The 13,088-nt window shown below is 50.9% G+C and overlaps 1 protein-coding gene across 1 annotated transcript in view; it reads right to left on the bottom strand.

The window, feature by feature from the left end:
• The window catches only part of DOCK11 (dedicator of cytokinesis 11), a 120,894-nt gene that overhangs the window by 46,577 nt on the left and 61,229 nt on the right, over positions 1 to 13,088 (bottom strand). The window contains exons 23-30 of the mRNA XM_065410821.1: positions 11,416 to 11,505; positions 8,875 to 8,993; positions 5,842 to 5,911; positions 5,629 to 5,754; positions 3,980 to 4,051; positions 3,394 to 3,540; positions 2,667 to 2,750; positions 2,053 to 2,164 (exon numbers count right to left, since the gene is read on the bottom strand). Coding sequence (XP_065266893.1) covers positions 2,053 to 2,164; positions 2,667 to 2,750; positions 3,394 to 3,540; positions 3,980 to 4,051; positions 5,629 to 5,754; positions 5,842 to 5,911; positions 8,875 to 8,993; positions 11,416 to 11,505 — 820 coding nt within the window. The remainder of the gene's footprint in view (positions 1 to 2,052; positions 2,165 to 2,666; positions 2,751 to 3,393; positions 3,541 to 3,979; positions 4,052 to 5,628; positions 5,755 to 5,841; positions 5,912 to 8,874; positions 8,994 to 11,415; positions 11,506 to 13,088) is intronic.

Genomic DNA, 13,088 nt, shown 5'->3' with positions numbered 1-13,088 from the left:
ACACAACATGGTTATTTCAGTTAGTTGGGTGCAAGCAAGCTAGTTGATTTGAAGCTGTGTATTTAATTTGACATTAGATGATTCAACGATCCCAGTCAAACCTACCTACTGAAGTGAACCGTTCCACAGCAAATGAAAAAAAATCTAATTAATATGTAAAAAGAAAAGGAACAAATAAAAATTCAGCAAAACTGAACAGTATTAAGTAATCCTGCCCTCAGCCTTGGGCAGGGGACAGTCTTGATGGTGGTGTTACACGCTGTTAGCACATTAACAACAAGGAGTCCGGTGGCATCTTAAAGACTAACAGATTTATTTGGGAATAAGCTTTCGTGGGGAAAAAACCCACTTCTTCACACATAGTAACTTGTGTTTCTACTAATCTATTGTTTAGCTGGCTGACAGCGACCCGCAAAACCTGGCCAGTGTTAGTTCTGTTTACAAAAGCAGTGCCAAATTCTAGCTGCTGATGAAACACAGATGTCTTTCAGGAAACCTACAGGGGGAGGGAGGGGATGTGAAAACTGACTTCTCATTATCCCTGCCCTGGAAAGCCACAGACAAACTGCTCTGAGATGCCTCTGAGAGATAACGGAGTGGGACCCGAAGCGGGCATGGTCTGCATGCGATGTGTCTGCTCACACCATGTCCCCTGTTCCCAGCCATATGCAAACTAGTCCTTCTCTAGCGTGAACACAGTACTAAAGGGGTGGCGTGAAGGGTTCTTCCCTTGGGTCAGACAACTCCATACGCCATGAACTACACGTACAGACCTGCCCACTTCACCACCGACATGCCCCAGGATGCTCCTCTGCAAGGGCAGGCAGAATGGACATGTCAATGCCACTTCTATTGTGTGCACATTTGAGGAGGCGGCTGTGCCACTTTCTCACGCCAGCAGGATCCTGGTGACCGTGGTGAACCGATTCACACTCATTAACATATGCACGTTTTTTTAAAAGGAAGGAAAACGACTTAAATGGCAGACACTGGCAGCAGGGAACTATGGGGCAGGAGCTCAGTGGCTTTTAGTTTTTCAGTCTGAATGCTGCAAGTACAGAGACGTATGTTAACCAAGTCAGAGCATCCTGTCCTATTGCGTTAACCATAAGCAGTCAGCAGACATCCCAGGGTGTAACGGCTCCTCTCTTTCCCAGCCACTTCCAGCAGTGCATGCTGTTACACCGGGCCAGACGGACAAAAGGCCAGCTTTACGTGAGTGTGACAGAGATTAGTCTGGGCCGGGCAGCTCAGAGAAGTAAGTAACGCGAGAAAACAGACAGGAAGATGCTGATCTGTGCCTGAGCGCTCCAACTGAACGCAGTTCGCCTTGGCGCTCCCTCGGAGGTAGGGCAGTGCTGTTATCCCCATGGGACAGAGGGGGGACTGAGGAGACATCTACGCTGCAGAAAATCCCATGATGGTGAGTCTTGGGCTTGCGGAGCTCAAATGACAGCATGCAGCCATTCCCGCTCTGGCTCTGAAGCTCAGCAATGGGGGTAGGGCTCAGAGCCTGAGCAGGCACGTTTACGCAGCTATTTTTAGTGCCGTTGCACCAGCCCCGTGAGCCCCAGTCTGTAGACCTGAGCTCTGAGACTTGCCACCACGGGTTTGTTTTTGTTTTGTTTTTTTCCAGTGTAGACATACCCCGAGGCACAGAGAGACCCAGTCACCCATTGAACCAGCAGCACAGCGGGGAATTAAACCAGATCTCCTGTGTCACAGGCTAGTGCCCTGTCCCTGGGAACAGCCATCCTCTTTGGGGACGGAGCTCAGAGGTTGTGGGAAAGGGCAGTTAGATACACTACATACAACGTAGTCACTGAACCCTGTCCAGAAAACTCGACGGGTTTATTTAAAGGTAGGAAATACAGAAAGTGTTGACCAAGAGTCTGTCTGTAGTTACATGGGCCCAGCAACACAGAAGCATTAAAATTAAAATGGGGCTCACCAAGGGGCGTTACATAAAAACAACACCAAATGCCACCGAGGGAACCCATCACGGCCGATAAAGTAGGGCTTTCTAACCAGTTCAACAGGAAAAGGACGTACCTTGAACTCTCTGAAGTTTCGGTCTGGCAAAGGTCATCGGTAAATTTAAAGGAATGTAATGCTCATGATTGCAAATTGTTTGCAGAAATTCAAACTTGAATTCAACCAGTATCTGGATAAAAGACATAAGATTTTAGTTTGACCAGCTCATTGCCAGTTGGCATTCAATGTACTTCTTGTTTTCCGCTTGTGGAGTTAGCACAGGAATGGGGCTTGCACGACACCAGCTTGGTCTCAATAGTATCAGTAACTGATTACGGCTGGTTTATGTCCTGCTTCCTGTGTCTCTTCTCTGCAGTCATTATAAGCCACCGTGACCTCCTGTCCTCTGCTACCCCGCTCTTGGTCTCCCATACCCTCTCTTGCTACCCTGGGCTGGATACTCCCTAGCATCTCTTGAGTTTGGTTGCTCCAATTCTCTCAGGTTGTTTTAAAATTTAGAATGGTATTGGCGCTCTTGGCGCACACGGAGACGTCGCTACACTTCGCTGATATTGCAGCAATTGTGTCCATGTGGCAGCCAATTACAGTGCAAAATAATTACTGCAAAACTCTGTTTGATGCTGACAAATAACACCCCCCCCCCATGCTATTTCAATAAATCCGACGCTCACCTTAGGGTCTTTGCGGCTGAATCCCGAAATGTAGTCATTTATCAAGTTAAAAATAAACCCTCTGTCCATAAATGTCAAACAGCGCTGCAGAAAGCACAGTGAAGCATGTCAGCAATCATTAGAAAAGAACGTCACCATCCTAAATCTTCTCTACATCCCAATAGTCAATTCACCAAGAGTCCTGTCAAGAGTCCAAGCCGTGTCCTTCTGCAGGGCTACTCAAGTCCCATGTGATCTATAAGCTTTTTTCTCTGAAATGTACTGGATGATCTCACTTCAGTCTCAAGGGGACACAAGAAACATTCAAATGAGAGTGCACACATTTAATCACAGCCCTGATACAGCTGCTAGGCATGACGGCAGGCCCTATATTGAGCATTGGCCTGCTAAACCCACGGTTGTGAGTTCAATCCTTGAGGGGGCCACTTAGGGATCTGGGGCAAAATCAGTACTTGGTCCTGCTAGTGAAGGCAGGGGGCTGGACTCAATGACCCTTCAGGGTCCCTTCCAGTTCTAGGAGATAGGTATATCTCCATATATTAAAAGTGGAGAGTCCTCATTGCTTCTTACCTGCTACAAAAGCTAACCATGACAGAAAGAGTCTAGTCCCAGGACGTGCAGAGATGACGCAGCAAAGCCATGTCTGCCCAGCTTGTGAATTCATAGCCTGTTCAGTGCTAGCTGCCTTTTATTTATTAAGCCTGGGAGAGAGCAGGAATCGACTGACCTTCAGGAAGTTGGCCAAACTAAAGTTGACATTCCTTGACTCCTCGGGGATTTCACTGTAGCGAATAGTCACATGGGGAATTATGGCAAGAAGCAGTGAATGTAAAACATGATGGTAGGAGTCAGGAAACCGCTGGGCTCTGGGAAGCTGAAATCAAATACCACAGCGTACAATCAGGTCTGAGAGATGGGAGTCCATGTGAAAGCTCCCTTTAAGCATTCGCGTAAAGAAATGTTTAGTTACACACCAGAAAATGGTGCATCATGTGCCCCGCAAGTGGCTGGGACCTTAGAGGAGAACAGCCTACTACTGCTACCAACTAACGGAGCTACTCCTTTAGCTCAAGTACAGGAGGTCTGTGCTGCACTGACCATAAGAAAAAGACCACAAATGTTTACAGTGACATAGAATTACAATGGAGGGGAAGTGGGGAGAGAGAAGAAAAAACTATCTGGCTGGGGTTTTTTTGGTTTGTTTAGAAAGGTTTACACATTTTTTTGAAGATCAAGTTTGCAGAATAGCTGTCTGAATGAATATTGCATTGTGACATCTCTCTTTGGTACGGGTCATGGGCAGTCATGCTTACCTTGATTTTGTTTTCCTCTAACAGGTACATTGCCATCGACTTTGCCAGTGCTTCAAAGAAAAACCAGGAGTACTAGAACAAACAAATGGAGATCATCAGTTCGATCTCCCAGCAAGATTGAGCGCATTGGTCTGAATCAAAAAATGCAGTATTGTAATGACTGGAGGAGTAATACGGATGACAGTTTAAACCAAGAGCATCCCTTCATGCATGTCTTAAATAAGCCTTTTAAACTGAATCCAAAACACAGACGTAAGGCTCTGCTCGTAAGTAGATTACAGCTTCAAAATGCTTGCAACTACCACCCCCCTCTTGCACTCGGATCCAAGCAGGTCAACCCTGATACTTGGACAGAGTCCCCCTGAAATCAACTGGTCTCCCTCAGGTGCCAGGGTCTGCCTGGAGAAGAGCCACTTGCAGGATCAGGGGCTATGTCGTTATGCAAAGGCACATAGGAAGGGCCAGCTGACGTCACTGGGGCTGGAATGGGGGGTAAGGCAGCGCATTACGGGGCCCTGTAGCGGGGTGGACACCCGCTCCTGCCCTGAAGGGCTTGAAACCAGCCCTGAAAGAGGGCTGCAGGGGTTAAAAGCAGCCCTGCAGAGAGCTGCAGCTCTAAAAGCTGGGCTGATTGGGGAAGCAGCCGCAGCTGGGCCACACCCCAATCAGGCCACAGCTGGCCTGTATAAGAGGCTGGGAGCCAGGAGCTCAGCACTTTCTCTCTGACTTCAGAGAGAGAAGGGCCTAGCTGCAGGGAGGTTAACCAGGTATCTGGAGTGGAGTGGAGCAGGGCTGGGGAAAGACCAAGGGAGCCGGGGAGCTCCGGCCTAGGAAAGCTGCAGGCCTGGTAAGGTCTAGTAGGTACTGGGTTGCAGGGGGCAGCCCACGGGTAGGCTGAGGCAGCAGGTCCGAACCCGTTCGCCTGTGATGAGTGGCTGATACTGCAGTCTGCCCCAGTGAACAGGGGCTAGATGGAGACTGGGCAGTAGCCAAGACTGAGGCAAAGTGGGGATAGTGGGTGGGGGTTCCCCTGGGAGGGGGAGACCGAGAACTGTGGGGGTACTGCCAGGGGGCAGCACCCAGAGAAAGGGGCACTGGGGTCCTGGGAGGGACATGGGGCCAGTGGCAAGGCAGATCACCGGCCTGCAGAGGGCGCTCCAATGGCTGGATGAGCTAATTCCCGAAAAGGCCAGCAGGATGCGCTGCAGGAGTGAGTCCGCACGCCTACAGGCCCAAAGAACATTATGCATGGGTAGAGGGAGGGCACAGAAAGGGACACGTTCCTAGGCTACAGGAGGCAGAAATGCTGTCTGTCTCCAGGGGAATGCAAAATCAGCAGTGTAAGGAACACTCCCCCTGAGTGGAGTCTGTATGTTAAATGAATGAATCCGATTGCACACAGAGAAATCCGTGAGGTGCGTCGGACTAGGAATCACAGTCACAGCTGTGTCTCCTGCAGGGCGAGCAGGGATCAGTGTCTGCTGGGAGGGGGACCTGGGAACAGATTACAAAGGCTCGCCCGGGCACGGTGAGCCTCTGATCCTGGGGATGGGTTTGAGTGGACAGAAGTGGCTTTGTAACCCGGAGCCCCTGACCTTTCCCCCTTCCCTCTCCGGCAGTTTACAGTAAATGGCCAGCTACCCCTTTACCTTGAGCAGCTTATTGATGGCTAGAAAATCTGCTGACTGCTTCAGCACTGTGGCCATGGCGACGGCCAGGATGTCATGGGTCGTCTTTGCCTGTGAGGTGCTGGGTTTCTCTGCACGGAAGCCGTACTACAAAAGAACAGGGACATCGTCAGGCCAGTGAGGTGCTTGCTCGCGGTGAGGAATTTTCCAGACCAGAGCATTGTCCTGACTGACCTTTATGAAGGACCGTAAGTAATGATCTAGTCCTTCCTCATGGCACTTGGACACGATGTGGAGAAGAACCCTACAAAAACAAACCAGGGGGTTCTGCTCACTACAGAGCACTCCGTGACATGCAAGGGTGAGGTCATCCAGCTCGCGAACAGAGCATTCGGGCTAGTCCCTGTAGCTGGTGTGATCAGACACACTTCCTGAGCGTGAGCCCTTTGGCAGTGGAGGAGGTTCACCCTGGAGACATTCTAGCCCGACTGAATGCCCTCCAACTCCAGTGGGGGTGAGAGAGAGGGGGCTGGGGCAGGACAGAGGCCCCCCTGCCCTCTACTCCCAATGTGGGCAAGCCTGCCGTGTTTGGTTAAATCTATGGGGCTGATTCTCCTCTCCTTGAGGCTCTGCAGTGGAGCGGCACCAGTGTGTAACCGTTTGACAAGTGAACCAGGCCCCAGAGACATTGACCTGCATTTTGACTGTGTCTTAGATTACCAGGAGCAAAAGGTGTTTTAAAAAGCAATGTTACTACTCACTGCTACGCCTGGGGTTTCCTCTCTCCATCTCTCTCAGCTGCAGCCAGGGAGAACTGCAGCCCAGCCAGCTGCCCTCTGGCTTTCACCCCCTGGCCTAGAGTTGCAGCGTTGGGCTTCCAAACACGGCAGGGGAATTTTCAAATGCCAACACAAGCCAGTTTTCACTGGAGATTTAAGAAATGTGGAAACCTTCCCATTGATGCTGGGGTTTCTCAAACCTATTTTTTCAAAATCTAAATCAACCCAGCAGAGTCATTGGAAGGGGCCAGCTGATCACACCCACCCGCATTCCTCCTCGCACTGCGTCTTCTCCTCCAAATCCTTCTCCTAGGAATGCTCCACGTCTCTACTCTCAGCAATCTCTCCAGACCCTTTCCTCCTGAATGACGCTTCTGCAAGGGGCGGCGAGTTGTATGGGCGCGTGGTGCCCCGGCTCCACCAATATGAGAGTGCGGGGGCCCGGCTCCACCAAAGTTCGGAGCCGGGTCTCTCCCCCCGCCCCGCCTGCCGCCCCCAGGCAATTTAAAAGGGCCCCCGCCACCAGCACAACGGGGCTAAGGTGGCTTCCTGCTCGCCTGCTATGCTTCATGGCCCTGTGGCCCCGGGGGGAGGGGGGTAAGTGTCTCCGCGCGCTGCCCCCACCCCGAGCTGTGGCCAATGGGAGCTGCAGGGACGGTGCCTGCGGGCAGCGGCCCATGGAGACCCCTCCGGTCCCCTGCCTAGGAGCTGCTGCCAGTGGCGGGTGTGGGTCGCTTTCGGGAGCTGCCCGAGGTAAGCACTGCACTCCCATACCCCCTCCCGCACCCCAACTGCCTGCCTCAGCCCAGACCCAGCACCCAAACTCCCTCCGAACCCACCCCCGCACCCCTTCCTGCACCTTAACCTCCTGCCCCAGCCCAGAGCCCGCCCCCTGCACCCTCTACTGCACGCCAACCCCCGCCCCAGCCCAGAGCCCGCACCCAAACTCCCTCCCAGAGCCCACCCCCTGCACCCCCTACTGCACCCCAACCCCTTGCCCCAGCCCAGAGCCTGCACCCAAACTCCCTCCCTGAGCCTGGGGGGTTGGGGGGAGGGTAACAGGACTTTGGACCTGCACCCAAACTCCCTCCCAGAGCCCACCCCCTGCACCCCCTACTGCACCCCAACCCCTTGCCCCAGCCCAGAGCCCGCACCCCAACTCCCTCCCAGAGCCCACCCCCTGCACCCCCTACTGCACCCCAACCCCTTGCCCCAGCCCAGAGCCTGCACCCCAACTCCCTCCCAGAGCCCACCCCCTGCATCCCCTACTGCACCCCAACCCCCTGCCCCAGCCCAGAGCCTGCACCCAAACTCCCTCCCTGAGCCTGGGGGGTTGGGGGGAGGGTAACAGGACTTGGACCCGCACCACCAAAAATTATACAAACCTGCTGCGGAACCATTTTGATCGTAAGCTGTGCACTAAGGGGAACGAGACGTCATACATGGTCATGAGCACTATGCATATTCAGCACGAGGATCCATGGGTCTCGAACCTGGGGCTCCTAGGTCACCAGACAACCTTCATATCCCAGCAACCATCCAGCAGCTTGCTAGCAGGGGGTGGGCGAAGCAGCTAATGGCATCCTAGCCCCACCAGAGGTACCGCCCACAGGAGCCCTGATTGAAGGAGCACCTGACCCCACCAATTGGCCCAGCTGCACTATTTACGCACAGGAAGTTGGCTGTGCAATTGGTGAGCTCCTGGTTAGCTGCTACATTGGAGCTGCCTTCCAGTCTTGCCTGCTTCCCTGCCTCGTTCCTGCTTCCCTGGCCAGCTCCGGGTTCCTGTCCCTGTTCTTCTGGCTCCAGCTCCAGCTTGGACTCTGGGCTCTGGCATCCAGCATTTGACTCTGGTTCTCACCCTCAGCTCCAGCTCCTGACTCCTACTCGGACCTCTAGGCCTGACCGCCCATGTCCCAGCCTGTAACAGGCAGTGCTATATAAGTGATTTTTAATAATACTAGACAACGAACCAATTCTGATTCAGGCTCTAGGATGTGGTGGGAAGTGACAGTTCAGAGTAGACAGGCGACTCCAGTCTCACTCAAACAACGTCAGGATCCTCAAGACAATTAGGGTCAGATTCTGCAACCCTTACTCATGCTGAATAACATTTACTCCTGCCCCCAGCAGGACCACTCACAAGAGCAAATTCTACCCAGCACAGCTCAGGAAGAGCTTGGCCCTCCAAAAATAAAGTTTTGAAGCCAAGAAGTAAAATAACAAAAGAGGGAAAATCCAATTCCCCAGATCTCTGATTTCATCTCCAAATACTTTTAAATAAAAAAGGCAAGATCTTTTGCTAAAGCAAGCTGACTTCCAACTCTGTTTGTGGAGGTCAGTAAGACCTTTAATAGAAATATCAGTTGGGGGAATGTTAAGTTTTTTCTTTTTTTGGTGACGGAATGTCAGAATTCCTTTGAAAAAATCTGACTTACAGCTTTATATTTATAATGGAAGAAAGCCGCCCTGATTAGCAGACTCTTACATGGTGCAGTTGACAGCTACTTCATCCTCCTGGCTCACATCTGTGAGGACTCTGAACAGTTGCGTAAGAATTACCGGTAGAAACTGTATCATCACTCGGATCTCCATGGCGTGCAAACACTAGAACAAAGGTTGAAAACACATGGCTTTTAGCCTGATATGTTACAGATGTTGCCCTGTGTTTACTTTGCACAGAAATTTTTGCACCCGTGCAGGCATTAATAAAGGCGAGGGCTTCCCAGTTGGAAAGAAAGGAGGAGAGGTTGGAATTACCCGGCCAGCTCCTCACACCAGTGCAAGTAAAGAATTCCCAAGGATCATAAATACTGCCCTCAGATGTGCCCCAACAGCCAGCGCTGTCTTGGAATGACTCAACTGCTTTTACGAGAAGCCACGTGCTGGCTCCCAAGGGCCCCATATATCCCAACGATTAAAGCTGAAATTTTGATCCCAACTCTCTTTTTGTGATTAGGGGAAAACTTTCAAAAGCAACTCTGGCACTTCGGTGCCTAACTCCCACTGATGTGCAATGATACTCAGGCTCCTGAGTGCCTAGATCCACTTTTGAACATGGGACTTAGGTGCTTTTGAAAGTTTGACCCTGTGAGTTTAAATATTAGCTCACTGTCACTCGGCCATTCCCCAGCCCGAGTCCATATTTAGGGACCTAAAGAAAAGTGGCTTCATTTTCAGAGGTGCTAAGCCCTGACTCTGACACGGACTCCCTCTACGGCCTTGGCAATGTGACACAACATCTCTGCCTCAGTTTCCCTATCTGTGAAAGAGGACTAACAATCACTACTTGCCTATCTCAGGGGGCTGAGGCTTCATTAGATTATCGTTGTAAAGTGTTTTGAACATGGAAACTACTATTTAAGTGCTCGCCATTATTATTAAAGGTGTGATTATTTTTATTCCTTAAAACAATATTTAGATCTATGAAATATATCCAATGATTTTTAACACTAAATGATCTACCTCTTTGCTATAGAATCACACTTGAAGACAAGTTCTTATCATAAAGCTATCAGAAACGGTGAACAGAAAGTTTTTGTCCTGTTCAGAAGTTACTGTTTATAAAAACTTGGGCCTGATCCTACAACCCACCTTCAGATTTCAGTGGGATGGGAATTGGGGTTCCTTTAAAATTAAAATTCAATTCTGAGCTATCGGCCACATGGGCCAAATTTCAAGATGGCAAAAAAATTGCTGCACACAGATTATAAATTGCTGAAAATAAGAGATTATGCTAATCCAAGGGCATCTTCAGTACCTACAGCAGCATGGGAGTATAGGTGCAATATAAAATATCATTCCACCTTTGGGAAATCATTGATGCCAGCTAGGTTCAATGTAGCAAATCCACCTGTGAGATCAGGAAACATTCTGTGACTTATGTACCTGTGACATCTGCCAGGCAAGGGAATTACTCCCTCATTTACGGGAAACTGCTGCTATGAATGGGCACTCTTTGGACCTTTACCACTAGAGGGCACTTGGAAGCTGCACAAATGCCACTACGTTCACACCCTCATAAAAATCAGAACGAAAGTGAAAACAGCGGCGAGGATTTCTGAGCGAATCACGTAAGCAGAGAGGAGAGCACACCTCTGAAAGAGCAGAACACTGGGAACATTAACTCGGGTGAAGACGGGCGTTATCTTTCAACGTGCGCTGTTCGGGATCTCACAAGGACAGTGACCGTGTCCTCGTCCTAGTTTCTGAGGGTCTGACCCAATTTCCAATGCTGTCAATGGAAAACCCTTGTCAGCATCAGTGGGAGCTGGGTCAGACCCTAATGGGTGTAGAGAGGAGGGGCCTTTCTCACAGGGGCTCCGCCGTTTCCACAAAAGCCTAAAAACGGACGTTGCTGCAGGGTGTGCCAGACAACTGAGCAACCAATTATCTGTGCTGCAGCACCAGACACATGGCCCTTTACAGCTCAGGGGTCCCTGCAGTATGAAGAGATAGGGCAGAGCAGGAAATGACATCAGAACAGGGGAGGGGCTTCCAGGAAATCAGGGACGGACTGGAGTGGCTCGTAACACCGCGCACCATTGCGTTTGGTGAATGGTCTCTCTTTAGCGTCTTGATATTTAATTTAAGAACAACACGAAGTGGCACATCCGTGCAGGGAAGCGAAGGGAAAGACAAGGGGTTTGCAGTACACCCACCACACAGTGCTAGTGAAGCTACGCACGCTGCCTGCACTGTACGGAGCATATAGCGCAGAATCCCTGCATCATGTGTTATAGTAACTAGGGATTAATACTGATGAGCTTATATACATCTGACTTAACTCCAGTGATAAGCCATTTACTTTCTAGGCTATGGGGCTGCTGACTCGTAGGTGTCCAGCGGTACCGATGCACATACCTGAAAGCATTATTGAGATCAGTAACTCTATTACTGTCCCACACTCGCATTTAAAGCCCTATTTGCATACTCCACATGGAATACTTAGTTGCGACTGAGTGACTTGAAAAGCCAGCTGGGTGTTCACTGGTGGACTGTAAAAGGGTCAGGGAAAGACACTATTCACCTTTAGATATTTAACAAGCTCTCCTGGAACTTCTTTAGCTCCTGCCTGAACCAGCTGGCAGTACTGGAAGAATTTGTGCAGGTGCAAGTCCTGAAAGAAAGATGAAAACAAACAAAATTCAATGAATCAACCTCAACCCTGGTCAGTCTTTCCTACCCCCCATTTCCCATGTCTGCAAACCAACCAAATCTATCCGCCTCTGCAACAGCGCCCAGCGCGTGGCAGAGCCTGATCTCGGCCCTGCCAGGAACTCCTCAACTGCCCGCCCCACATCCCAGTTCCCGAGACCACAGCCCGGGCGGAACACTGCTCCCTGCCTTTTCAGATGCACATAACCACCCTCTTCAAACGGCTCCTCCGGCTCCCTGATCTTTTCAACATTAACGCAAAACAACAGCCTCAGCAGGCTTGTACCAATCTGCGTCAGGATTGTGTCTTTCTGGCTAGCCCTCCCCACACAGTCTGCTCAGGGTCAGCCTCCTCCTGCCCCTTCTTCCAGTCCCACCACTCGTGGGGCAAAAGCTTTCTCCTCCTAGCTCCTGATATTTGAAACAGCCTCGCTGTGTCCGTCTGCCTCACTGATCCCCTCTGAAATCCCCTCCTTTCTCCCCTGCCTATGTCCCTTCATTTCTCTCTCCCTCGGATCTTAGAGTTTATTACTGGGGTATTTACCTCTGAAAAGATTTGGCGGCACAGTTTGTACGAAGAGTGCAGTGTCTGTGGGCTTGTGCTGTTGCTACTGACAGTACCAAACAGTTAAGAGCAAAAAGCATGCTTAAACATCACAAAAGGGATAAAAAGCCCAAGCTAAAATGAGGCAGCTGCACACCGAGGCCTGGTCTACACTTACAAATCTCACACTGGCCTAGCTCCGGCACTCAGGGGTGTGAAAAATCCCCACCCCTAAGCGCCGAAGCTCTGCTGTGCTGTCCTAACGTCCAGTGTAGACACAGCTCGGTGGATGGAAGAATGCTGCTGTCACCAAGGGGGCAGGTGGAAAACCCCTCCCAAGGCTGCGCTCTGCAGCTACACTAGAGAGTTATGCTGGCATAGCTCTGGTGCGATAGTCCCCCTAGTGTCGACACGGACTCGAACACGGCCCACGACGCCTCAGCATTGTTGCACACAGTGCGGCTCCCGTGACTCTCGCACACTCAGATCGATGGCGCCGGGAGATTAAATCTGTCATCACGAGTCTGACCTACTCAGGAGGGTCGGGTGAAAATTTTCCATTTTTTCCTATGAGAAACGGGGCTTGGGACTCAATGAAGGTTGTTGCGGAAAGTGCTGTCTGGGGCGAAGTGTGACTCTTTGTCAAAACCCAAAACCTTTTCTTTGGGGGATGAAAAGTCAAAATGGTCTACAGGAAAAACCCATTTTCCAACCAGCTCAGCGACTCAGGCCTTGTCTACACCCAGCCGCTAGTTTGGCGGCTGGGAATCGAAGTTCCGGGTTCGATTTATCGCGTCTGGTCTGGAGGCGATAAATCGATCCTGGAAGCGCTCGCCGTCGACTGCGGTACTCCAGCTCGGCGAGAGGAGTACCGCGGAGTCGACGGGGAGCCTGCCTGCCGCGTGTGGACCGCGTCTGAACCGCGGTAAGTTCGAACTAAGGTATGTCGACTTCAGCTACGTTATTCACGTAGCTGAAGTTGCGTACCTTAGTTCGAAGTT

The sequence above is a fragment of the Emys orbicularis genome, chromosome 9 (genome assembly GCF_028017835.1).
Source record: "Emys orbicularis isolate rEmyOrb1 chromosome 9, rEmyOrb1.hap1, whole genome shotgun sequence".
In the NCBI taxonomy this organism is placed as follows: Eukaryota; Metazoa; Chordata; order Testudines; family Emydidae; genus Emys; species Emys orbicularis.
Note: the sequence above shows the minus strand (reverse complement) of the source record. Positions and strands in the feature narration are given on the sequence as shown.